The sequence below is a fragment of the Rhinopithecus bieti genome, unplaced genomic scaffold (genome assembly GCF_001698545.2).
Source record: "Rhinopithecus bieti isolate Rb0 unplaced genomic scaffold, ASM169854v2 scaffold_32422, whole genome shotgun sequence".
Classification (NCBI taxonomy): Eukaryota; Metazoa; Chordata; class Mammalia; order Primates; family Cercopithecidae; genus Rhinopithecus; species Rhinopithecus bieti.
In genome coordinates this window covers 1365002-1393000 of record NW_016814631.1, presented here as the reverse complement: position 1 = coordinate 1393000, position 27999 = coordinate 1365002, and the positions used below count along the sequence as shown (strand labels likewise).

The window sequence follows — 27999 nt, the reverse complement described above, 5'->3', positions numbered from 1 at the left end:
TTTTTTTTTTTTTTTTTTTTTAGAAAAAGAACACAAGACTGAATACTGCCACCAGCAATATATGCAGGAACAATCCATTTTCTTAAGGGACAAAATCCACTCTAAGTGTTAGCTTTCCCCTTTGCATAAGGTTTGGTGTGTGATGTGTGTGCAAGTTGAGGTGGATGTGCGTGTGTATGAAGGAATGACATACCTCATTGTGACTCTGAAATTGCATAAAAATAAAATACTTAATAACTGGGCAAAACACATTAATTTTTTTTACAAATGTCAATAAAAACATTTTTCTTGAAAACAGAGAAAGTTAAATGAAAACAGTAAGAACCAAAGAAAGGTTACAGTACATTTTGAAATGAGTAAAAAACATCATATTCAAATCTAAAATCCTTTTTTTTGTGTGTGCAGTTACCTCAAAAGTTTGCAGACCAACAGCGTGGATGACTTACAATTATATTCGACCCCCCAAATTAAAGCATCCTGATAGGCATCAAATATAGTATCTACAAAAGCCTGGAAAATTGAAACCATTTATATACAATTTTATAAACATTTTAAACACCAAAACATACATCTTTTACAAACCAGCCTGTTTGCAACAGGCAAATGTACAAGACAATCTCTCTGATACAGTGCTTAAAAAGAACTGCTTCCATTTCCAAACACATTTGCCACTCCCAAAATGCAGTAGTGTGGGCTCATAAGATTGTTAAATAGTAGCAATTCAGGTATTTGTTTGCCAGAAGTGTACTACAGTACACACAAATCGGTCCAAACACGCTCCAAATGACTCTATGATTCTCAAGTGCATTCTAAACACTAGAAGAGACTAATTATGGCCTTTGTGTATTATTACCTACTTTAATTATTGCTTTTCATTATTACATAAGGAAAGAAATATCATATTCTTTTCCTATCTCTTAGCCAGCTGGCTAAATATTAACTGATGCCAGACCCACAAACGGTGACTTTAAACCCCAGCATTACACAACCAGAAGCTCAAAGACATTGTGGATTTTCATCAGAATAATGTGCAGTTGAACACTGTGGGACACAAACCAGCAAAAACACATAACCACCTTCTCACAGAGCACACAAAATGATGACATGGAATAAATGCCTCTTCAAATCTCCATTTCCCATGGTTTGAAGCTAAAAACATAAAACATTAAAGCCTAACCACTTTAGCAATACCTGTGCACTGGGAAGGCAGTGGAGTGAAGAGCCAGACAATTACCTGGACAATCCACGCAAAATGAACACTAGATCTTCCTGAATTACTTCACATAAAACTGTTTTCTGGATCTTTAATAATTTATTTTGATAATCTCTTTTCTCAATTCCCCTGATTTTGATGATGCAAACATAGCATCAGTGTGGGTAGGGTGGGGTGGGAAGTAAGTAGGAGAGGACTGATGGTAGATATGTTCTACTTGCTTTTTTTCCAGAATGTGCTAGTAATTTCCAAGGAAAGTTCCAGGCACATCCTAGAAACTAGTTCCCCTTTCCAGGCTTTCACATTGATTCTCTAATTGGACGACCCTCAAAGCATGGACCACCTACTCATGTTACTAAATCTTTTACATGGCATTTCATGAATAGGCAGGTCAACGGTACATGGAAAGCTGGCATAGACTAGAACGCAGCAGCAAAATATTCATAGAGGAAAGGGAATAAATGAAGCATGCACTTTATTCACCTTTTACTACCCTCAAGTTCTTGCTTACTATATGACGAGCACCAAGAGTCTAGCTATTCTCAACCTAACCAGAATGTGTGCAATACTAGTAAAGTGCCTACAACAGATTATGGGAAATGGCTTCCAGGAGGTGGCACATACATGTTAGAAAAATGAGAAGGACACCAATTGATTTAAATATTTTCCACATGGTTCATCATGGTGGAGGGGGTAGGACAAAGAGTAGCCAGTGTTGGTGGGAAGAAAAAAATGTAAAACCAAAACCAAAAATGCAACCAGTAGGTAACAGTATAATCAAAGTTTCACTACAACTGATGACTGGTCTGAGCTGAACTCTGTAATTATCATTTCATCCCTATTATACAAACATTCATTTGGCAAAAGCAGCATTTCGATGAATGTCTACAGAAATGTGAGAATTCTATAACCCCTCTCCCTAGAGGGGCTGCAAGGAAACATAAGATCAACTGGCTTCCAGAAAAATATTCTCCATGAATTTCCTTTTATAGCATATTCCAAAGGAGGAATGGTGGAAGTCAGAGGGTCCATCAGAACCAGGTGGCTCCCATGCTCAAGGCAGTGTAGGGGTGAACAATATTACGTAAAAAGAATATTGGCCAGATGGATGGGTTCTAGTCCTTGTTAAGCTAATTAACTTCCTCTGTGAGCTTGGGACGTCCTTTCCATACCCAAAGAAGGTATGTCTCCTCTTTGATAAAATAAGGAGTTTGGACTAGCAACTGGGACTCTTCCAGCTGTTTTGAATCAGTGGTCATCCCCACCTAGTAGCATCTTGGCCTGATTGCAAAGCATTTCATAATCTACAGGGAAATCTAACTTTCCAAAAAGTGAAGAGATAGCATGTGTTTAAAGATAATAAATCAAAACATAATACATGCTTGCCCGGTATATATTTAGCTGCAGAGCTATTCTGCAGAAAATCAGGGGACAATATCCCAAAGAAAGAGATATTTTACATAGGTGACAGCAAAGGGTGGGCACAATTTTCTTCAGTGGCTTCATGACTGCATTAGGATCTATTTATTCTTTCATTACTGTGTCAGTCAGGCATTCTCCCTTGAAGAGATGCTGTGTAAGCAGTAGTGACTCATCGGCATTAATCTCATTCTAATATTTCCTGGGGGCAAGAAATGAATTGTTGGTTTTACTTTGATGGTTTTTATGTCACTGCATTACTTAAAGTGTAGCAGTGACTCTATTCTAGGCCATTAGTTTGTCATTTTTTTCCATGACTCTTGCAAATGTGCTTCTTACATAAGAAAAATACCAAAGACTTTATTATCGAAAGCAGCCTTAGTGAAATTCATTTATTTCAAGACCACAGTGTGGATAATGCCTCCATGAGTAGGTCTGACCAAGAGACAGGAAGAGAAAGGCTGAAAAACCTGTGAAGTGTATCCACTTACTTAGAAAGTTTGGGAATGAAAAGGGATTTTTTTTTTTGCATAAACTTTCAGAAACACTGACTCATAAAAAAGAAGTAAGTGGATTAAATGCAACTGAAATAACTAAAAATATGTCTGAGTGAATAATGCACAGACTTGGGACAGTACAGTTTACACACCAATGCCATATGTCATCAGAAACTGTGGACACAGATTTGCTCATTAAGCAGATAGTGCAAATATGCATATATTTACCATGGCCACTGCACAGGCGGCCATAATCTGATTGAAGCAAAAGAGGAAAGTCACTCAACTTATCAACTTTAAGTTTTGAGGACTGGATTTTTATATTTCCAGTGGAATGATTCTCCTGTTAATTTTGGAAATCATGGCCAAAGCCCACAGATGAGAAGGGAATCCCAGGGTGTAACCAAACATTACACATTTTAAAAACAGAGGGTAGTTCTGGAAAATTATAAGAAAATACTGTTTTTAAAAAGCACAGTTTTGGGCTGAGTACGGTGGCTCATGCCTGTAATCCCAGCACTTTGGGAGGCCACGGCAGGCAGATCACAAGGTCAGGAGTTCGAGACCAGCCTGGCCAACATGGTGAAACCCCCATCTCTACTAAAACTACAAAAAATTAGCTGGGCATGGTGGCACACACCTGTAATCCCAGCTACTTGGGAGGCTGAGGCAGGAGAATCGCTTGAACCCAGGAGCCGAGATTGTACCATTGCATTCCAGCCTGGGTGATAGAGCAAGACTCTGTCTCGAGGAAAAAAAAAAAAAAAAAGCACAATTTTGCTTTATTGGCAGTACCAAAATAAAGTTAACTGAACCGGAGTAAAATATGGCATTTGATGTTTCTCTAACACCATAGAGATCAGAGAAATTGAAAGGTATGCCATGCTCGCTGACAGAATTTTCAACATGGTCCATTTCCCAAAACCTTCACATTAGCTTTCCTCAAGAGCAGCCTTACTGAGTGCAAGCACATATTTGTACATAGGCCCAGACAGACACGCACTATTATAATTTATACACAATAACTAGTCTACTTTCTTTTTTTTCTTAACATAATTGTATTTATAATGGTGACGCTACCGATTTCGAGTAACAGACACCTTTCCTCTGCATTATCAAGAACTGTGATAATCTAGGTTGCAAACTTTGAAGGTATAGTTTTTTCTTTCTTTTTTCTCCCTGAATTTGTGAGTTTTGCTTAAACTTCTAAAAATATCTCATTGTAGAGAACCTATACGAACAAAACCAACTTCTGTAGCAATGTTAGATTTACCGACGGGAATATTTACCAGAAAACACAAAACCAACCAGATAATCACATTCTTTCTAATGTTCAAACAATTCCAACTTCCTCCCCCACCCACCAAATGGAATCCAAAAGCCTCACGTTGCTCTTCATTGATACCTTTCTCGAAGATCATAAAACCCAACTATATTAGATTGGATGCGTAACACAAGCAAACAGAAATAACTGAGCATACTAAACATGTTATTCAAACCTAATTTTATAGCTGAAAATTGGGCAGCTTATCAAAAAAATAGAGTTGATATAAAAGGCTTCAGCCCATTTTCTGGTTTGTTTAATATTTGTTTCTCTTTTCTTTCGCCTAAGAGACTAACTTTTCCAACAATCATTACTACTATTTTCATTTCATTGGCTCAAAATTACATGCAACAATGCCTCTTTGATTGTTGCCAGTTTTTAATACTGCAAGGACTGACACTGTAACACTTTCCAGGGTACAACACTGCACAAAGCCATACAAGACTGGCTGTATAACTTAGTGGGTGAAATAATTTTCCCTCTTTGCATTTTAGCTGTGAACGCAGGTACCTCCATCCAGGATTACCAGACACCTCTCAAAAACAATTTCTGAGCCTTTCATTTTCACCCAACTGGAATCAAGCTTGCTTGTTGGGACAGTATGACTTGCGAAGAAGTTTCTAGTGGAAAAATACCATATTCCCTTCTCTTTCCACAGACGATGCTCCACTGGGACACAAGCCCAGCCAATCAGCTTCCACTTTTCTGTAACAAACAGGGTGAACTACCCAAGATGTGATGTCTACACTTGAGTCTGGTGCTGAGTCTCCACAAAGGGAATGTGAAGGCTGGCGAGGCTGAGCTCTCCTACGCTCTCGTAGTCACTCATGGCTACTTCGGAATTGTCAAAGCCGCAGTTGGCTGACACATCTGAGGATGAGGTGCCTCTGGAATTGTGCAAGGACAGAGACACGCTGTCTGCTGGGCCTGTGGGCTCTGTGCCCTGGTTCATGCTCACAGCAAAAGTACTAAATTCACAGCTGGCAGGCGGGCCCACCAAATCCGTTTCATTGGGGAATGGGTGAGGAGGGAGGTACTGGCTAGGATGGAACTGGGGCCTTCTCCTGCAGTCCGGGCTCAGTGTGCTGGCCAGGGAGACAGGCTGGGAGGGTGGCAGGGCCTCATATTGGTCCGGGAAGTCCTCTGGGAGAGGGGGAGGCAGCTGATCCTGACTCAAGAACTCCTCTTCATGAGGGGGTGGGTATTCACTGTCAATGTCATAACCACCAAGGTAGTAATCACTCTCTAGCTCCCGTGTGCTCCCCTGGTGTGCAGACCCTCCATCCTGGTTCTCATAGTTGGGCACTTCCTCTATGTCTGACAGGCGGGCCCCTGGCATCCAGTCAGAGGTGTCCCAGTGATAGGCTGCAAGAGAAAAACCATGACAGTTAATTTCCTCTAGACTGGAGCTGGTGCATGGCTGGGAAAGGAGCAGGGGAGGGACCTGACATGCAATTTTTAGCATCCAAGAGACCCTAAGAAGCTTCTTACAAGGGTCTATGGGGCCAGCCATGCTTTGGCCTGTGGAGAACAAGGCAATGGCAACTCTGACAGGTTGATGCCTGGTTGCTGCAGAGCCTCACACTTAGCCATGCCCTGAGATGAAGAGCGAGGACACGCCAAGGAGACAGTTCCAGGACCCCTGAGAACTGTCCCCACTCCCTCTTCCTAGTCACATGCTATTGCAGAGCCAGACTGGCAACGTGCTTGCAGAGAGGTCTATCAGCTGTGCTGTGGACCACAGGAGGCAGGAAGGTGTGCAGGCAAACGGGTGAAACACACGCACAGAGGATGAGGCTAGGAGGGGAATGCTGTTGGAGCTTTCACCTCCAATACTGAGCGCACGAGACACCTGAGACATGCAAAATTCAGATCAGGGCAGAGGGACAGGAACAGGGTAAGAATGAACTCAGCAATTCAAAACACACAAATACAAGTTATGCTAGGGTTGCGGCACAGTCACCTCGGTTGTAGTTCTGTCCTTGGTCCATGACAGACACTGTTTAAATACAAAGTGAAAAGTAAAACTGACAATCCAAACCACATGAAGAGAGATAAAACAGAACATTTGAAATGACTTTAAAAAACATGCTCCTAAAGGCCTATGGGCTATGAATAAGTTTAGCCTTTTTTATTTCTTCCCATTGTTATTTAGGATAAAAACAAAGCAAAACAAAACAGATAAATCACATTTATGCCAGGCCCTGATTTTATTAAGTTGCTAATAAAAGTTACCTGGTTGAAATAAGTATCCATAATATTGCAGCTCTGAATGATTTCTTAAGGATTCCCAGCTCATAGTAGGAGCTCAATGAACACATGTTGAATATAAAGATAAATTTAGTATTAATCTGGATTGCAACTAATTGGGTGCTCTTCTCCTGAAAGGGATTTTATAAAGAGAGTACCCCACATATTTTTTTTAATAAGTTATGAACTAGGTTTTGTTTTTCAAAATTGTAAAACAGATCCATAGAGAAATACCCCACATCTCATCGGAAACCAGCTGTTCATTGCCCACTCTGTGGCCAATCCATTAAAATCACTCCTAGTCCAAAGTAACATGGAAGCAAAATTTCAAGAAATGCTATGGAAGAAAAAAAGTAAATACCTTCATTCTCTATAGTGTCAACTACATTGTTGACAAGCTGAATGACAGTCACTATGGAGGCTTGTGGTCAGGAAAAGAAGATCGGAGGGAGGGGAAGGACAGCTTCAGGTTAGTTGTGTATTTTAAACACACCTTAACTTATTTTAACAACAACAACAACAACAACAATGAAGGTGAAGCATGCAAACACCCAAAGCCTCCCCACAATCTGTTAGGGAGTGTATCAGTGGACACCTTTATCTAGAGGGTCCCGGGATTTGTGGAATGGAAGAGAAATGGCAGCAAATCCAAGGCCAGTCCTCCTGAAAGGCAGGATCGGTCATGATTGCTGGGTCATAAATTCACCCCTCATGACTTAGCAAAATCAATTTAGGAAGGTAGCGGCTCATCAAGCTCATGCTAATTTCTCATTAGCAACTCCCAAAGGCTCTCAGAGGAAGACCTCACTATTCCCGGGAATAATTATTTGTTGGTCAGTCATGCTGCTCTGAACCAAATGCCAGTGATAGAGGATAACCTTTGCAGGGCTGATGGCTTCACGGTCACATAATGCCACTGACGGCCCAGAACGACCCAAGGCCTAGCTTCCACCAGTAAGGTGTGGACAGAAGTCAGCATTTGGCCTCTCAAATAGTTAGAATAGAGAAGGAGATATCTGTGGTCTATATGGGTTGCCTTAATGCTCAGTACAACAGCTTGTGGAGAGGTGATCAGGCTTAAAACCAGTTTGATGAAAGTTCCTAACACCACCTGCCTCATTTGGGACCAACTTGGAATGTTAAGCATAAAAAGGCAAGAGTGTGATCCTCAGGGTGCACACAGCAGAGCCCAGGAGAACAGTTAACCAGGCATCATTGTTGGATCTGCTGCCTGGAGTCTGGACTGTCTACGTTCTTAGGTGCTTCTATATAAAGTGCAAACTAGCCATAGCTTTTCTTCTGGCTAGGGAGGAGGAAAAGAGGATACATCAAGGCATACAGTTCTGGGGGTGTGTCTTTGACCTTCCGATAATGGTCAGAAAAAATCCACTGTTACATGATTTGTTGTCCCAGCAGACAGATACACTGAAGGCATCTGCACTTCTCAGAAGTGCCAGCATTTGAAAGTGGTGATGAAAATAGGCTCTTTTACTTCCATGATTGCTTCTATGGTCTTGGAGCTCACCTGTTTCTGTATTTGCCTTGGAGGCAAGGGCTATGCCTTTTTCATTTTGTACTCTGGGTAAAGGACTTAGCATATGGAAAAAATTCAGCAAGGATTTATAGATTGAATGATTACATAAATTAATAAGTATCCATTTGTTGCTAGTTGCTGACAAATGGGAAAATGACCTAAGGTAAGGCTGCTTGTCTCTGTGGATGTCTGTTTGAAATTATTCTTGGTTTACCTAGCACATTGAAAACACTCACTGTTTTATGACTGTTCCCGCTTCCCTCCCTTGCCCTGGGGAGAACAACCCATCCTCCAAAGCTGGTTCCTCAGCTCAGAAAACCCAGTCCAGCATTAGTACCCTCTCCATAAGCGTAAGTTCACAAGAGGTAGAGGTAGCAGCTTTGGAGTGTCAACAAAGTCTGTGAACCATGAGAAATTGCATGCAACATTTTGGGTGTATGTGCATTTTTCTAAGGAGCTGCCTTACAGTTTTTAATAAATTCTCCAAAAGCCCATAACTCAAATGATTATAAGGGGAATTCAATTGAATGAAGATTCCACTGGTTCTATTAGAAGGTTTTTGTCTCTGAACTAATTTCTAATGACGGGCATGTTGGATATATAGTGAAGAGGGAAGAGATCGTTGGTAAAATAAAAAAAGAAATAAATTACTCTGTCTGCTAGAGAATATAATTTGGGATGAAGTAGTTCCACCATGAACCAAATCAAAGAGGACTCACTACTGGAGGCCCAGGGTAACTTCATCAACCCCTGATACAGATCTCTAGGCCTGCTCACAGTGACAGCTCAATGGGGGCTCCTTTGGCAATGACACCCAACAATGGAGTAAACCAGGAACCTGGTGAACACGCTCAAAAGCCCATGAACAGGTTGAGAAACAAAGCCAGTCACACCACCCTCCTCCCAACCACGGTCTTTCACAACAGGAAGCAGAACCCACCCACTCCGAACAAATCTGATGACTTCTTACCATTGTCGTCACCAGAATCTGACTGGAAGGAGCTGAGGGACTGAACTTCAGAGTTGCTGCCTTTATTACTACCTGCAAAGCAGGTCACTTCTCCCGGGTCATCAACCGCTTTGTCTTCGTGGACAGCCAAAGAGAAAGCAGAAATTACACTGGTTACCTTGTGCCTATTTCCTCCTGCCCACCCCTGCCCCCCAGCTAGTTCACTTCTCGAGGCTCTTTCATTTGCTTAGAGAAAATAATTTAGCTCCACAATAGAAAATTGATTGTGCCATTGGGGGCAAAGGTCTGTCAATCAAGTGATTTACATTATGGATTTGAAACCCTTAGCCCATAATAAATGAGCTTCCAAACAGCTGACAGCCAAAAGTAGCTGTTCCTTCCTCAAAGTGAAGCAACTGAGTGAAGAGTAAAGGAGGATGAAGTGGCTGCATTGCTCTTTGCCATTCAGAGTTAATTTACATCATTTACATGAACTGATGAGGTGTCAACACCAGGTTAAATGAGATTACTTTTAAAATAGGGGTATAAATATTTTATAGGCGAGAATGCCTTTACATTTATCCTAACTTCCATCTCTGGACAGTGAGTGGAGTTTTCAGCTTTGCCTTCTAGAGGGCAGTGTTGTATCATTTTTGGGAGTGACCACGTTCTACAGCCTGTGTCACGTAGGAGGGCCGGCAGTGGTGTGGATATGCCCTTATCCATATATGTCCTCCTTCTTTACTGCACAAAGACAGCCAGAAACACACAGATGCACGTGCGTGCGCGCGCACACACACACGCACACCAGGGCTACTTTCTTATTTGATGGACTAAAGGAATCAATAAAAACAGCCTATATCTTGAGGTTGTCAAATGCAAAATGAATTAGTAGCCCAGAAATTGTCTCACCAGCTAACTCTGCCTTGCTTAACAAAGAAGGAAATGTATTCAATACAACCCAACAAGACTTTGGGGGGAAATGTGAGTTTTGGCCTGAGGGGAATTCTGGAAATAAAGCTGTCACATCAGGAAGGGAGGAGGGCAGTGATCACCAGGAAGAGCTGCAAATCATCATGTAATGCAATGGTACAAAGAGATGCAGACTTGTGATTAAGGGAACATTTGTTCCTCTCTGTGGCTACACGTTTCTTCCAAAAAGGGCGATGTCAGGAATAGGCATGGTGGCTCTGCATCTGCTGTCAGAGGCTGAGGCCACACGAGTTGGCTAGACAACCGATATAAGTGGAGAGATATGCCAGGGAGACAGACATTCACCTCCTAACAGCCACATTGCAGAGAATATGAGGATGAGCTTCAAAAAAGCACAAGGTATGCACAAGCTTAACCCTGAACACAAGGAAGGAAATGACAAATAATCCACTCCGGTGAATGAAGTGCTGAGCATAAAACTCCTTTCTCCACTCCTTCATTTATTCAACTCCCCCCTTTTTTATTGCTAAATAGAAAAGAACCTATTAGCCATTGGATTGGCAAGATTATAGTAAAGTCTAACTCAACAGATAATTTGAGAGTGAATATATTTATGACTGAAATTCAAGAGCAACTGCTTAAAATATATGTGTCTACAGAAAGACGGAATCAGCAGATAGCATGTTGGGGCAGTGCTAGAATAGAAAGAATTCATCCTTGGCCCTCTGCTATCACCAAGAAATCCTCTTCCTCTAATACCGCTCTCCTTCCTTCCTGCCAAAGCTCCCAAGAACAGTGCTGGTAAGAGCACAGGTTTTAATCCTGACTTCTTCTTTTGCTAGTTAGGTGCCCTCAGGTGAGTATTTCACTCACTGAATGGAGTTTTTTCCTCCATGGAATGATGGCCTGGTAATGGTGCCAACATGGGGGCACTGTGATGGTTTAAGGAGATGATACAACACGCAGCAGTGTGCTTCACATTCACCTGCTGCTCTGACTTTCTCATCAAACCTCTTGGTTCTCAACCCTTGCATTCTGGCTTCTGCCTTGATGGCTCTACTGAGAGGCGCTTGAGATGCTAAGACTCCTCGCATCATCAAGCTCACTATACATCTATTTTAGCCTGTGTCCTCCTTGGCAGTTTCATAGTAGTCAACACTGATGACCTTACTGACATTCTCTTGGCTTCTGGACAGGGGTCATTTCCTTTTCCCTTTTCTTTCTTTGTTGGAAAGTGTTTGTCTTCTTGCCTGGCTCCTCCCCTTCTGCCCAAAGCCCACATGTAGTCATCTACAGGGTTCTTTTGGAGGCCTGGTTTGACCATCCTCTCTGTTCTTGTTCCCTTGGTGAGTTCACCCTCCTACAGAATCCACCATCCTACATGCAGATGTCGTTCAAACTTTCACTTCTAACCTTGACCTCTCACCTGAACAACAGAGCCAGACATCTCTCGGGTAACCCTTTATGTGTCCTCTACACTGAGCTTCTTCCCGTTCGTGGGAAACCATCTCCAAAGTGTCCTACTGAAATCTTATTCATTCTTAAAGATATCAGTAGGAATACTCCCTTCCTCCATGAAGAAAACCTTTATCTCCCTGGCTGCCCATGGTCTCTAGCTCCATCTGAAACCTTCCTGCTCCCTCCTTCTCCCTCAACATATGCCACAGTACTATAACCATAGACTTCTAGGACACAGCTGCTACTGGGATATAAAGTCATTTGTCCTGATGAAGTTATAGATTACAGCAAAGATTCCTTTAGTCTCCTTGTGATGGATACTAACAGCAGGGAAAACAATCTCTCACATAGATGTTCACAGAGACTACCTAAGTTGCTCTCTGCTTTCCTCCCTCTTTGGGAAGAGAGCCTGTTCAATTTCTTCTCCTAGGATCAGCCAGAGCCAGCTTTAAAAAATGTAAATTAGATCATGCCAGTCACTTAGTTAAAAACCTGCAATAGTGTTGCTGTTAAAATGCAAGCACCAACTGCACCGACCTCCTCTGTGCTCTTCTACACACCAAGCTTCTTCCCATCCCAGGACTTTTGCACCTGTGGCTCTTCCCTGTGCCTAGAATGTTGCTATATGAGGCCAAGTGAAGGGGCAAACACCACCATCTGGCTCAGACCACCTTTCTGCCTTGTGGATCCCCCCCTTGTTTCATGGTCTCTATATTCCAGCCAAGAAGAAATGACTTGCTTTTCTTCTGATCACATGGGTCCCCCCTGTGGTGGAATATCCTCCTTTCCCCAGACTCTTTAACTCATCACGGTCCAATTGAAGTGCCCCTCTGCTTCTCTCAAGTCTTCATTCTAAGACTGGAAATACTCTCTTCTTCCAACCTTCCAGAGTGCACTTCTGGACATCACTGACGTGGCTTTTTGCATTTTGTACATAGGCCCAGAAACACACACTATTATAATTTATACACAATAACTAGTCTACTTTCTTCTTTTCTTTTGCACTTTGACCAGTGGCCCGCTATTGTGAGAAGAGGATGGGTTTTGGAGCATGGAAGACTTGGGTTGGGGTACTGACTGCCTCTAACTAGCTGCCTGACCTTGGGCTCATGATGTTACCCTCTCTGAGCTTCATTTCTCCCATCTGTAAATGGGAATCGGAACCTGGACAGTTTTCCAGAGCCTGTGTGAATACTCCACTCCAGCACGTCATAGCGAATGCTCTGCCCACAGGGTCTCTCTTTCTTCCCTTAGCGTTCTCGCACAACGCCCCCTGCAGGTTCCCTGTAAGCACAGAGGGGTGAGCATTACCACTTCCTACTCACTCTCAGTTCCCGCGTCCCAGCCATTCTTCCGGATGGAGTCGCAGTCGGAGCGGCAGGGTGACACGGCGGGGAGGTTGGGGGCCACGCTGCACACGACCACGCCCCGCCGGGCTGTCAGGATGCGGGGCGACTCGGGGTGAAACGTGGTCATCTCCTGGTGCTCGCCTCCCAGCCCGTCCACGATCTTATCCAGGTTGCTCCTGGAGTCGCTCTGGAAGCAGGGTGTGTAGGCCATGGGGCGCACGGGGACCTGCGGGGGCCCCACCTCCTGGTAGACGTTGCGGCCGTCCCCGCTGCCGCGCAGGTTCCGGAACGGGATGCCGTTGCTCTTGTTGAGCAGGGCGGCGGTGGCCGGGTCCTGCACTAGCGTGATGTTGTTGCGGGAGTAGTTCTTGCGGAAGACCTTCTTGCGTAAGACGATGAAGAGGACCACGAGGATGAAGATGACGAAGAGGACTACGGCGATGCCGATGAGCTCCTCCTTCCCCACGTAGGAGAGGCCGGCCTGGATGTTGGGCACCACTACGGGGCGCAGCCCGCAGTACTGGCCCACGTAGCCCGGCGTGCAGTTGCAGAGGAAGGAGCCGAACACGTTCACGCAGGAGCCTCCGTTCTCACACTCCTCTCGTTCGCACTCATTGATGTCCTCCTCACACCTGCGGCGACACAGAAGCCCCTCCCCACCGTCAGGACCTGTGCACACACGATGGGATACTGGAGCTCGAGAAAACACAGACATCTTTAAAAGAAAATGATGCACCTGAAGGGTACAGATGAAGCAGGACAAAGATGGTTGGTTTGGGGGGGAGGGGAAACTAATTTAGGCATTTATATGGACACTGTGGTCCCCAAGTCATCATTTTGCGTTAAGGTGTTCCTTGCAACCCAATCTCTCCCAGGTCTTCCTTTCCTACCTGGGTTGGGGAAAGGAAGAGACTGAGGTGGGAGAGAAGAGGAGGAGAAAGAGAAAGAATAACAGATGCTATTGAAAAGGTACTGGTCTCCAAATCCGCGGGAGGAGATGCATCTCAGAATTTTAAATTGTGCAATTTTAGCAAGGACATGCAACACATATCTTTCACGTTATGTAAAATACTCCTCCCCCTCACAGAAACTAGTGCTGGCCCTAGTATCCCATAATCAAAAATACCAGTGTTTCTGCAGTGAAACAGGCAGGGGTGGGTGGGTGGAGGGCTACATGTCTTCAACATTCTGTGCTTATGTTAAAGGCTAATACTCACGTAGATTTTAGGAAAATGACTCAAGCATTCTAATGAAAATAATTAAATCAATTTTATTCTCTTTAAAGCAATCCATGGCTCACTTTGAGTATAATTGTAAGGCAAGTGTTTCAGTCTTATTCTTTCTTAGCTTAATCATATTTGAGTACATAGACCTTCTTTTTCACTTTTCTCTATTTCAGCAATTGTTCTGATATGTTCATTTAAAAGGTCCGATCACCTATATTTTTGGTAATCTACCTTTTAAAATGTACCCAAATGTCCCTAATTTGAACAGATAGAGGTGAGGTCAGCCGGAAATTAGTCAGAATCACAGAGTATTTAAAAATAAATGCCGCTTTATTACTTTAAATTACATCCAACGATTCAAAGTCAGCTAAGTATTTCCTGGTAAAGTCCTCTGGAGATTTGCTCTAATGAATACATAAGACTGATCTGTAATTAGAATATCACTTGCTTGAGATTACATATATATATACTTCTAAAACGATCAAGGATGGCTGAAAGTGGCATTTTACTAGGAATTTAAAATGGTCTCTTTCCTTTTGGCAAACATTTAATTTATTTATTTCTTAGGGAAAGAAAGGTTTGCAAAGGGTAGGTAAGTTTCAGTTTCTCAGAATGATCAAAAAACAATTGGCAGTAGAGTCCAGTTAATGGATTCTGCGGAAATGGGTAGTGTGTCTGCCTCAGAATTATAGTAGAAATATTAGGTGGCCTAGATGACTTTATCTTCTCCTAGTTACAGACTACATAGTAACCATACACAATTTTGAAGATACAGGGAAACATAAAGTAGAAAATATGAATTACTCATGACCCTACTACCCAGAGATAATTCCTATTAACATTTTAGTCACCTGTAAGCACTCCTTATATGTCTCGTGCAGATGTTAACCCTTTGCCTTTACTATTAGTGGCAAATATTTTATCCTCGTTAATTGCTTACTGGTTTATTGCAGCAATAAAGAACAATGTAGAGAAAGACACATATAATCTCACTTACGTGACTCCAGTGAGCCCAGCTTTACAATTGCAGATGAAAGTGTTTCCTATTGGATCGCAGGATCCTCCATTCCGGCAGGGGTTTGGGAAGCAGGCTGTAATCTCAGATTCACAGTTTCTCCCCGTAAACTGTGAGAGACAGGTACACTGATAGCCTGGGGAAACAGAGGACTTCATGAGCCATGGATGCCCCTGCTAGGGCTGAGTGCTTGGACTCAGCTATAACATGTCCTCCTAATTCTTTGTTGAGCTGTATCATAGGAAGGGCCCAAATTCCAAAGGTGGTTAGCAAATTGATTGCTTGAAACATCTTGCCACTAAAATGCCAAGTTGCAGTTTGGATTTCCTGCTAGCCCACAAAAATTCACCTAATTAACCACATACACGAATGCTAGTGAGAATTGTAAGACCTTCCCAAGGGACAGATTTCAAGAGTGGAATCCAAGATGGGGAGGAAGATGTTTTCTCCCCGACACTATTACTGCACAAGGCAGATGCTTCCAGATAGGAGTGGTTTACTATTGATACCACGCTACCTCCTTTCCTGAGTCACTGTCCTATCTCCTGTGCCCTTTCTCCTTAGTCAAGTACTGAAATCCCACCTGGAAAAGGAATGAGGGGAGAGCAGGTAAAATGATATTTGTCAACTCAAATGAACCCTAGATTGGTAAAGGCACAGGGAAATGGAAACAATTCCAGCCTTTGCCCAGCTCCCCTGGTCTGATCCTGATTTCTGCGTTTTTTTCACTTTCTCCCCTCATAAGCCCATCATGCAGAAATTGGTAGTAATATAATATCCTCACTACAGAGAATATGAAATATCAGATGTGGAAAGAGGCATTATCGACCTCTCGAGATGCATTATCTCTCGAGATGGAAGGGATGAATAACCAGTAAGGGTGTTCTTTCTTCCCTCCTTTAAAAAAAATAAACGTAAGATTTGTTTTTTAAATTACAGGTATACATGCACATAGTAAAGAGGAAGGTAGTTCTACAAGTTTTATTTTGTCCACCAGCAGTCTTCCCTCCCATTTACACTTCCTCCGAAGTAACCTGGGTGTTCCTTTCCCTATTTCAATATTTCCTTCCATAGTAGTTGACTATTTTGTGATTATTTTAGTGTTAGGCATTTTCTATTAGCTTTCCACTATGTTTTTTTTTATTTCAAACCTTCAGCCTTACCACATAGGAATACCTCTTTTGCTGACCCAATCTCACAATATACTGTAGTATTGTAATTTTGGTTAAGTCAATGATCAGTGTTTGCATTATGATGACAATGAAATGTTATTTGCAGCTAAGTCCTGTAGTAAGCTCGATTATATTTTTATATTCATGGATAACTTGTTTTCCCAAGAGTTAAAAAATGTCCAGTGTTTTCGCTTGCTTATTTCTGAATATTGATTGTTGATTTAACTAGAAACTCTTCATCAACCAGGTCTCTCCAAGTTCAGTTGTCTCTGCTTCCCTGTATTTTCATCCCCTGAATTAGTCTCTCCTGAGGCCCTCTGACTGGCTCCACCCTGAATGTTGTCCTCTGGCCCTGCTTTCCTGCTCTCCCATGTTGGATCTGGTGAGTCCTGTATCACCTGTCTGCCTATTTCTTGGTTTACTCTCTCATTTCACTAGAACACATTCCACAGTTTACTTCCTCCAAAAGGGTTTATAGGAAGGAAATCTGGTGACACTTTGCATAGCTGAACATGTCTTTACTTCACCCTGACAGCTCTTTGACAGTTAGGTTGTGTAAAAAATTATAAGCAATCCCTCCACATTGCTTTTGAGAAATCCAAAGTCATTTTGGCTCTTGGAGTTTGTATGTAATTTTTTTTTTTCCCCTCTCTTTAACATCTTGGAGGATCTGTTTGCCTCCAATTTTCTGAGATTTTGCAGTGATGTACTTTACATGGGTTTATTTTCAGCCAATACTGGGTACTCAGTGGGCTCTTGCAATCTGGAAATTTTTGTGTTTTCACTTTGGGAAAATTTCTTTTATTATTTCGTTTGTAATTTATTTTCCTTTGTTTTCTCTATTCTGTTTTTATGGAAGTTCTATTTTTTGGATCTCAGATCTCCTGGACCTTCTTCTAATTTTATTTTTTCTCTCTTATATTACATCTCTGTGAGGTTTTGCTTTACTTTTGGTGAGAGTTTCTTATCTCCTTCACTTTTATTGAGATTTTCATTAATTTGTCATTTTCCAAGAACGTTTTTTGTGCACTGAGTTTTTATTTTATTTTTCTTTCACATGTAACATCCTGCTTCTGGGTTGTGGTTACAGTATCTTCTCTTATCTGTCTGAGGATATTAATAATACTTTTATGAAGTTTTCTCCCTGCAGTTTTTTCCAAGTTGCTTTTCTCTGTTTCTTTGTTTTGGTCTCTGTGATATTTGATTTTATGTGTCAACTTGGGTAGCCTATTGATAGCCAGATATTTGGTCAAACACTAGTCTAGATGTTGCAGTGAAAGTATTTGGGTATTTGTGGATGTTATCAATTTATTTATTTATTTCTATTTTTAGCTGTCAGTCTCATTGGGTATGATAAAATTTATAATCAGTTACCTTTAAATGAAATATATTACTCTCCATAATTTGGGTGGGCCTCATTATTCAGTTCAAGGACTTATGAAGAAAGAATCTTGCCTCAAGACTGTAACATGGAAGAAATTTTACCCGAATTTCTTGCCTGCTGGCTTACTCTGCAGATTTTGAATTCAAGACTGAAAAATCAACTCTTACATGAATTTTCAACCAGCCAGCCTGTTCACACAATCATGAGCCAATTCTTTGAAATCAGTGTCTCTCCACATTTATGTATGTGCACATGCTCATGTATGTGCACATGCTCATGTATATACACAAATGGTCTCTGCCTTATGATTGTTCAACTTATGATTTTTTGACTTTATGAAGGTGTGAAAGCAATATATATTCCGTAGAAATGTGTTTCAGGTAGGCTAGGCTAAGCTATAATGTTTGGTAGGTTAGGTGTATTAGATGCATTTTTTACTTAAGATATTTCCAACTTATGATAAGTTTATTGAGATATAACCCCATCATAAGTTGAGGAGTAGTTGCATATATCTCCTATTGGTTCTGCTTCTCTGAAGAACTCTAATACATTTTCTATCTTCCAAATGAGAGGATTTCTTTACTTGTAACCATTGCTTATTAGTTCACATTGAAGAGTATAGCAATAGAAAACTAGAAATCTGATGAGAAGCTCTGAGCACATTAATGGGGCTCAGCAACTGTGAAACTGAGTCAGTAGCTTTGGCATGGTCATTTTCCCTAGTAACGGCTCATCTTATCATCTGTTCAGAGGGAAGGTAAAGGCCTGGTTTCTAATACTGGGAGGTTGGGTGGTGGCAGAGGAGGGGTGGTTGTGAGTCTCAGCATCCAATGGGCACATCATATTTACTTTAACTCCTGTATAGCACAGTGTCTGGTGTGCTCCAGACCTGAGACCCTGCATTTCAACATCACCACACATAGCATCGGGGGAGCGATTGCCTGGTTGTGCAGAAGGAGGGTAGGAATCCAGATTGAATCCTGACTGCCTCTAAACCGTTTTGAGCAATTCTTATTTTAAGCTCTTTTCTCCATCTCTTCCCCTTCAGAAGTAACTGGTGCCTCCAGTTCCTGAGTCTTTGGGGATTCAGTCCCCTGAGTTTTTCGGAATTCAGTCCCTTGTACCAGCTGGAATCCAGGTCTCTAAGAGCTTCTTTTCTTTCTTTCTTCCTCACCACCTGTCTCTCTGCCTTCCACCTCCAAACTTGTGTTGGTGTTGTCTGTTTCCCCATTCTCCTCACTTCTATGGGCTTATGACTCATATAAAAATAACTTTACTTCCATAGTAGTGGGGTTGCAACAGCAAGCTGCCACCCTTACCCTGAAGTGGCCAAAAAGGCTTTCCCCATATCTAAGACCTTTTGTAAGTACTGCAAGGAACCATTCTCACTCTTACTTGAAGGGCTCTTGGGCTTCTCCTCTTCCAAATTTGTCAGTGACTGATGCTGGGATTATATAGCTTGATCTCTATAGATACAAGATAGTTAGAAATGTGTGGTTTGAAATGGCATATGGTCTCATGGATGTTTTGCTGAATGCCCATTACAGATAACTCCCACGTACAGAAGGAAGAATGATTGTGTGTGTGTGTGTTCATAGGTTCACAGAGAGAAAATCTTATCTTCAAGAGGCAGGTGCAGGAACCAAGAGAGAAATCTATTTATTTCCAAGTGGAGGAGACTACGGAGCCCCAGCCTTCCTGGCAACAAGAAATACAGAGGGTAAGAGACTGAGGCTCAGAGACAGACACACACATATTAGAAAAAGAATGCCCTTAAACGCAAAGCCAAGGAAAGGCCAAGGAGCTCCCAAGGAAAGGCCACTGTTGATGCCAGCTATGTCTACAGAAGGCCAGCCTGAGGTCTCTGGGTAGAGGCAGAAGTCTGAGGTATGCTGGCTTGAAGTTATGCTGATTTGGGAAATTGCTCACCTTAATAGAATTGAAAATTGTTGAAGGCAGCTGTGATTTGGAAAAATGCTTCTTTGTGTCACCTGGCTAGTCGTTGGCTATGATGGCATGCCTTTACACAAAGAGTAACTTGTGAGGAGGAATTAGATTCTTTTTTAGACTCTAATCTTAGACAACCACAGTACAGGACTCTGAAAAGCACATCAATGATGAGGAGGAAAGTCAGGAATGGGGGGAGTCCAAGGCAAGGTAGGTAAACTCAGCAAAAACTCCCTCTCCAGCTCCTCTTTGGCAAGTGACTGACTGACAGCTTCTTAAATAAAACTATATCAGAAGCACATGGGGGCAGGAGAGGACTGTCCAGATCTAAGGGACATTTAAATCACTATCATGGAAACTGGATTCGAACTCAGGTCATGGGACTGATTTTTGATCTGATGGCAGAGAAGCAATTTGATGTCTCTGTGCCTTGGAAAATCAGAATGTAAAATAAGAAACTACCTCTAGAGCACCATTTTACTCACACACAGTTCCTTCCGAATTTTGTCATTTTCATCACATTCTGTGGAGTATCTAGCACTACTTGATGCAGCAGCCAGCTTGACTGATGAACATATCCACACTGACTGAGTGCCTAAGTCATAGATGGTGGTGTGGCTGGTGCCAGCTCATACAGGGTCCCAAGAGGTGACTGTTAAATATTCAGGAATTTGGCAGGTCAGTTGTTACACCACGGGTAGCCTGACATCAGTCATGGTGGAAGTACTTACACCGCAGTCATCAGTAAATGCTACAAATCAGGACTCCCTGGAATAGGGACTATGGCAAGCACTGAGGATACAAAGACAGAAAAACTCCATTTAGAAGCATGCTATAGAAGAGGCAACTGAGGTACAGAGAAGCTGATTGCTTTGTCATGGTCATGAAGTTGGTGTGGATTTGAACACAGGCAGTCTGGCTCCTGAGTCCTGAACTGTATTTCTAACAACTACACTTCGTTACCCTCTCTGTTTATCAGAAAGAGCAGCAAACTGTCTAGGATCTTACGATCGCAAACCCTTGGGGCATAGGAGGCAGAGCCATTTGGAAGAAATCTTGCTTTTGTAACTTTAAATTTGGAGGAGATTTATGTTAACACAATGAGAGGGAAAAGTCATTGGAATTTTTAAAAAGTGGTCAGATTAGTTTATTTTTTTAATGAAAGAAGAGTGATATCTATTGTTCAGCCTCTGTGAAAAGGCTTGTTTATGAAAATTAACCTGTTCTCACAAAATATTATTTATAATCTCATTATCTTGGTATGAGCCCTATTATTAATTTTAAAAATATCAATAATGATTATTATCATTCATTAGTAGCCATAATAATACTAAGTAGTCTAATGCTTTAGTGTTTTTAAATCACTTTCAGTCATTCTATGAAGGATCACAATGATCCTATGAAGGAGAAAGAATAGGCCTTATTAACATCTCAACTCCCAGGGGTGCTGGAGAGGTTAAGCTATTTGTTCCAGAACATATAGTCGGCTGGGTATGGTGGCTCATGCCTGTAATGCCATCACTTTGGGAGGCCGAGGCAGGCGGATCACCTGAGGTCGGAAGTTTGAGACCAGCCTGACCAATATGGTGAAACCCCATCTCTACTAAAGATACAAAATTAGCCAGGCATAAGGGTGCATGCCGTAATCCCAGCTACTTGGGAGGCCGAGGCAGGAGAATCACTTGAACCCGGGAGGCGGAGGTTGTGGTGAGCCGAGATCACGCCATTGCACTTCAGCCTGAGCAACAAGAGTGAAACTCCGTCTCAACATACCTTAGTAAGAGATTGAGTTTAAACTTGACTCTAGGCTTTCTGATTCTCACATCATTCTACAAGACTGTATTAGAACTTGTCACTGAGTCCGAGCTCATTACTTTTTAGGGATAAGAAAGAAGAGCTTGTGGTTACTTCCCATCAGTCTCCCGGAAGCAGATAAGATATGGTGAGATGGACAATTTTAGACACTCCTTCTGGGAATCCAATCATCATTAAATAATCAAGATAATCGAATAAAAAGTTTCTACTCTTCCCAAGCATTACCATATGTTGCTATAAAACACAGATAAGGTGAACAAAATTCTAAGAGATATCTAGGCATTTTTTGATCACAAATAATATTTAACACTTTTGTAAATGTGAAAGAAAAATATCAATGGTTAATCTCAATGTATTCTTTAAAAGTTGATTTTTTTTTCTCGTTCAGAGGGGAAAATATCAAATAAGGAAATAATTCACAAGAATAATAGCTTATCACGTGATGTGAAAAATTTTAAGAACTCTGTGTATTCTATCTCATTTAATTCTTACAACAACCATATGCCATAAGTATCGTTATTGTAGTTATTTTACAAATAAGAAAACTGAAGCATCAGTAAGATGGGTTGCACAAGGTTACACAGTCAATGAGTGGCAGATGCACTTTATGCCGGTTCTCAGATTTTAGAAAGGAAATGGTCCTACTAGTGTGGAGATACATGTACCAAAAAGTCATAGCTTCTTTCCCCTCAAATCCTGGCAAAATGAGAAGTGTATTTTTAAATCTTGCCTCAAAGCTGTGTTTCTGTTTACAATCCTTCTAGTTATAGCAGATGCAGATGGTTTTGAAATCTGCACCCAGAGCAACTTAAAATGAATCCTCCTTTCCTTGCTCAAAGAAGAGCATTGCAAAACCTATTAAATGCAAAAATGGAAATGGTATAAGCAATTATAGCATTAATTTGGGCTGTGTAGGCAAATAACCAAGATAATTCCTGTCTTTCTCCTTTGAGTTGGTAGTCATTTTCCAACCGATTCATCCAGGTTATGGCTTGAACTCTCTACTCTGCTTGCCAGTGTAGGTGAACATCATTCTGATCAGGTTTGGCTGCCTTGATAAGGAAACATCTGCCTGCTGCACAAAAATGGAAATAATAACAAATGCGTAACTAGCTCCTGGGATCTGAAGTCAGCATCAACCACTCTGCTTGCTGAATTACGGACTTCATTTAGAAACTCCAAGAACTTACAAGACTCGGCAAGGGGGGGCGGCAGGGGGTGCAGGGGCGGTGGCTGTGATGTGGTGGTGAGGCACTGGGTACAAGTTTAGGTTCTGGTGTTACCCACCACCTGGGTATGACCACGGCCTGACCTCTAGGAAGTTCCTTATTTCATCTGATGAGGCTCACTAATACTCACTTCATTGAGAATAATATGGTTCCTGGATTCATAAACCACAATGCAGCATACAACATTAGGTGCTTTATTGTTGTAATTATTGTTAATTACTATAGATCCTGAAATCAGCTTCTTCTCTGTATTGCCCATAAACCAAACAACTGGAAATCATGGGAGTTTTTTTATTCTGATGTTTAGGTTGAAGACTGGGAAACATCCAAACCTCTAGTCTGTGTGAGCCTCAATTAGTATGAGAAAACTAGTGGATAGGTTACCATGTGAGATGCTAATTATGAGTGAGCATAAGCCCTGTTGCAGCTGAAGTTACTTTGCCATTTCAACTTTTAGTCATTCTGACTTTTCTCTTTCACCAAACGGTACATTCAACACCTTTAGACCTTGTAAAACAAAAATAAATTTGAAGGTGAGACTTTTTCCCTAGGAAAGCTGACTCACATTTTATATATTGTATATTGGGCCAAGCCTCTAATATTTTCTTTGAGGATCTGGAAACCTTTAATGTGTTAACATTAGCCACACAGTACATTCTCACCTTCTAGTATGTATCTGCACATAACCTACTTTAGGGTTTGAGCATTTCTATTAGTGTCTATAATTATTGATGCTGTTACAATGAGGTTTTTTCCAAGGTACCAAAAATATAAGATGAAGTCAGTATTTAGAAGACAGTCACCCAGAAAATTTTTTTCCATAAGCTGAAAAGCTCAGCCAAATTATGTCCACAGCATATTTACTGGGAGTTTGACATCTCCCTTCTCGAAGCTCAGTGAGCCAGTGGGTGGAGCATGTACGGGAACCCTTGTTCAATTCCCTTAAACCAGCTGTTTGGAGAGGGAGGCCACATCAGTGGCATCCATTGGTCACAGAGAAAGCAATAGGACCCAGAATTCAACACAGAGCTCAGCACCAAGCTGGTACTTGATTAAAGTTTGATGGACTAAATTTATCTAGATTCTTACAAGTTAGGGACACAAAGTATTCAGCAAAACATGATCCAAACTGCTACTGAAAACAGTTTTATGCAAACTATTTGCAACATCCAAGAACTTGTTGTTTCATGCAATTTGACGGGGAGAATACTCACAACTGCTTAGAGGAAGTGGCAGACACTATTTTATCTTTGAAAGGGAGCTCAGAGTTACCAAAATCTCCTGACTGGGGTACAAAGCTCCATCTTTATACTACTTTTTTTTCAAGTGCAGGCTGTGCATCTGACTCTCAATTCCTGAATGTCCTATGTCTGTTTACCTTTCCTGGAATCCACTGACTTGCACTTCTTCAAATACAGAGTTTTCAGGATTCTCAAATGTCAGTGGTTCTTAAACAATGGGTGTGCATAGAAACTCCTTGGAGGCTTGTTAAAAATAGAGATGCCTGAATTCCACTCCTGCCAATTCAGATTCTGTATGTTTGTTTGTTTGTTTCCCCTTAACTTCCAACTGATACATTTTCTTGGTATGGAAGTTCAGAAGTCTGCAAATACAATTCAGTGACCTAGCAGAAAGTTCCTGATGTGGACAGCAAATACTGGAGGCAAGTAAATAGCAATCAAATGGGTCTTCTATAACAAGGTCTCATTTTAACAAGGTCCTTAGGTGATGCTGATGCATCTCAGAGTTTGAGAACCATTATATACAATACAAGAAAAAAAAAGTCAAAGTTTCCCCAGGATTCAGGGCAGTTCAGAGACAGGGAGATAAATCACTATATCACCTAGGGATCTTGTTAAAATACAGATTCTGATTCAGTGGATTTCTGGTGGGAACTGAGATGCTACCTTTCCAACATTCCCAGTGATGCCAATGCTGTTGGTCCCTGGAACACACTCTGAGTAGCGAGAGTAAGAGTACAGGCTGGTGGGGAAGGGGTCCACAAACATGGATCAAATCCCATCTTTCCCACTTTCAAAATATTTTTTTGTTTTTCTTTTTAACCATTGCATATTTAAGGAAAAAATATAAACCAATACAACTACATACTGTTTTGGGAAACTAATTTTTTTTTTTTTTTTTTTTAGAGAAAAGGTCTTGCTCTGCCATTCAGGCTGAAGTGCAGTGGTATGGTCATAGCTCACTATAATCTTGAACTCCTGGCCTCCCAAATCTCTGGGATTACAGGTGTGAGCCACTGCACCCAGCCAGTGTGCTTTCACCACTTTACTAGCTATGTGATGCCAGGCTACTGACAGCCTCTCTGGCCTATTTCTTTATCTGTAAAATGAGGGTGAGTAGGTGGGAGAGAATAGTACTGACCTCAGAGTACTGTGGTGAGAATTAAATGTCCCATGGCATAAGCACTTTCAAGGTAAGCACTTATCACAGTACTAAGCACATAGTAAGAGTCTAACAAGCGGTAGCTCTTACCATTAAGAATTTCCCCAAGTTTCCATTTCAGGAGTTAGGCTTCTGGTTTCATGCCATGCTGCCTGAATGACTATTTATGGCATGGTGACTGCCTGGCTTCAAATGTGTTTTCCATTAATGGGCTTGAGCTAAGCATGATAAGGCATGGAGGACTGAGTACTCCTTATTCAAACTGTGGGTGTTGATATATTATTATTCAGACATTGGGCTGATCCCTGCCCACTGCATCTGGAAATGCAGGGATCACAATGGGACCTAGTCATGGCTTCTCCACAGTGGTTGCTATTTCCAGTTAATGTTTATGAAATACATATAATTTTAAGGCTTTACCGAGAGAGAGAGCCTTCTCTCTGTGGTTGCTTTATAGAGTCATATTTATACTCTCATTACAAGTCAGTGTTCTGGAATCTGACTCCCCTGAGGTTCCTATGGCCTGCTCCTGGGACAGCAAGAGTTATAATGCTGATCAAACCTGCTGACTGTGTCATTCCAAGCTAGTAGTTGTGGCCTCCCTGACTTTCACGCCAAGGGTTTGATTGGGCTTAGAGGTGGTTGGGGCAGAATCCTGCATCCCTGAAAGAAAAATGCTTCTTGTTGTATGTTGCCCGCTTTAACAATTCTGAATGTACTAGGATAGCCTCAGTTTGAGAATGGAGCCTGCCGCCAGGAGAACCAATGACCAATACTCCAGGATTCTTCAGTGGTCAAGGGGATGCTTATACTAAAATATGTGTCCTAAAATTTTAGAGCAACACATAGCACAGGGTCCAAACCACAGAAAATGTTCAAACAATTAAGTTTTGTTATTAGTCTCATGTGCAAGGAGTCTCATTTCAAGCTCCCTGCCTCTACTATCTCTAGCCCAAATTTCCCCTTTGAACACTTCACGCAGCCTAGTCTTTGATCTGAGGGAACAACACTGTCTCTTCCTGTGATTAGACTTCCCTGGCAGCCAGAGGGAATTCTTGAAGGCATAAATATTCTTTCATTAAAGACTTGGTCTTATTGTTCTTTTTAAACTATCACTCACAGCTCAGAGGATTTTTCTTTTAAGTAACCTTATAATTAGCTACATAGTTTCATAGACATGAAGTAAAGTCCAAATTTTGATTCTTTCTTTTCTTGCCTTTTTTCTCTCCCTTATTTGGCACCAATTTAAGGAATTTGCAGATAGGATACAGGATATAGCAAAAATTCCTCTATTGATATAATATTGATACAGATAATAGGGGCAAGAAAATGGGTTCTCTTTCCACTTTTCTTAGAAGCCAAGGTTTCATCCCTATAGCCAGGAAGAGGTAGATACCTCCTCACACATCAGAAGAGGAATCTTGTGCCCTTGGCTCCCTAGGAAAGCAATAGAAGTCCTGGATTTCTTGGGTCTCCTGGTGAGTGGCAAGGAGTTTGCTAGCCTTGGGCCCAGTCCTGCTGTCATGAGACTCCCAAATTCCCCCGCCTGGGACTGTCTGGGTGTCTACTGAGATAAGAATCCATTGGCCAGGCTTGGGAATAGGCTTGGTGTGGGATGCTCCTGCAGGGCTCCCGCAACAGAACAGAGCTAATAGGCCTGCGAGAAGAGAACTGTATAGACAAAGGTGAGAAAAGATACCATCTTCGTTTTAGGAAAACATAAGCCCCCAGAGACAAAAGAGAAAATTGAACTGACAAGAGGCTATTTCACCTTGGAAGAATACCTGTTGTAGAATCCTGATCCAATGCCCAATCACAGAAGGAAGAAGGGAACAGGAAGACAAAGAGGTAGATGGGCGAGTGTGCTCTATAGGCAAGGCTGGGGCCCTAGGGAGGGCAAGACAAGTTCTCTAGGTTATATGAAAAGTATATGGCAAGCGGGTCATCAGTGCTGAAATATGGTTAAATGAAGCGATTTAAAAATAGAGAAAATTGCTATTCCCCATGTGGGTCAGAGTCATTTAATTAACATACTTCCACTGAATACTTAGCTAAAGGATTTCATGAAATTTTTTTGAAAAGTGAAATGCACACTGCAAAGCAAGATTCCCTAGTCTCTTTCCCTCATACAGTGATTATTATTATTATTTTAAAGATAATCCATTGTGGAAGCCCATAGCCCTGCCAGCAAAAACAACCTCCTGCCATCGTTAAAAGTATGTTACAATTTGTGGCTATGTACCCAGCATTTGACATGGAGTGGTGTTCTATTTCAACTCAATTTAATTATATGCTCCTTTTATACATCGTAGATGGCTCACACTAGCAGAATTGTTTCGCCTGGTGAAAAACTGGCCATGACTTGTCATAATGGGCTGGTTTATAGAACCACTGAAGTATAGTTACTGCCCATCATTTGGGAATTATGGCACCATAACAACCCTTTATTTACATATACTGCTGAGACAGTAAAAACAGCAAATAGATTTCTTAAATCGAGACGATAGAAATTTCCCCCCAGGGTACCTGGCCCTCATTGTGGTAGTAACATATGCAAGTCTAAACAACTTTGGGGTCTGTATTTCAACAGTGCATCATTTCATGGACAGTTTATAACATTCTAATAATAAAATGGACTCTAAATTTGGAGTTGGGTTTCACGAATGTTAGATGGTAATGTGCACAGCAGAATCTCTAAGTGATTTGTGAGGAAGGTTTAAATTTGCTAATCACACGACTGCTGAGCGACTCTGCAAAGCGGCTGAAGTGGAATCAGTGTTTGGGCTGTTGGGAGGTGTCAAGCCTTCAACCGGGAGCATGTCTGACCTAGTTTACATTAACACAGACACTGCATCTTGGTAAAGTCAGGGATTCTTTTATCT

The 27999-nt window shown here is 41.7% G+C and overlaps 1 protein-coding gene across 1 annotated transcript in view; it reads right to left on the bottom strand.

Annotated features, from left to right (window-relative positions):
• Positions 1-27999, bottom strand: part of FAT3 (FAT atypical cadherin 3) — a 725482-nt gene continuing 697483 nt past the window's right edge. The window contains exons 23-26 of the mRNA XM_017851631.1: positions 15150-15303; positions 12903-13558; positions 9208-9321; positions 1-5818 (exon numbers count right to left, since the gene is read on the bottom strand). Of these exons, the coding sequence (XP_017707120.1) occupies positions 5196-5818; positions 9208-9321; positions 12903-13558; positions 15150-15303 (1547 nt within the window). The 3' untranslated portion in view covers positions 1-5195. The remainder of the gene's footprint in view (positions 5819-9207; positions 9322-12902; positions 13559-15149; positions 15304-27999) is intronic.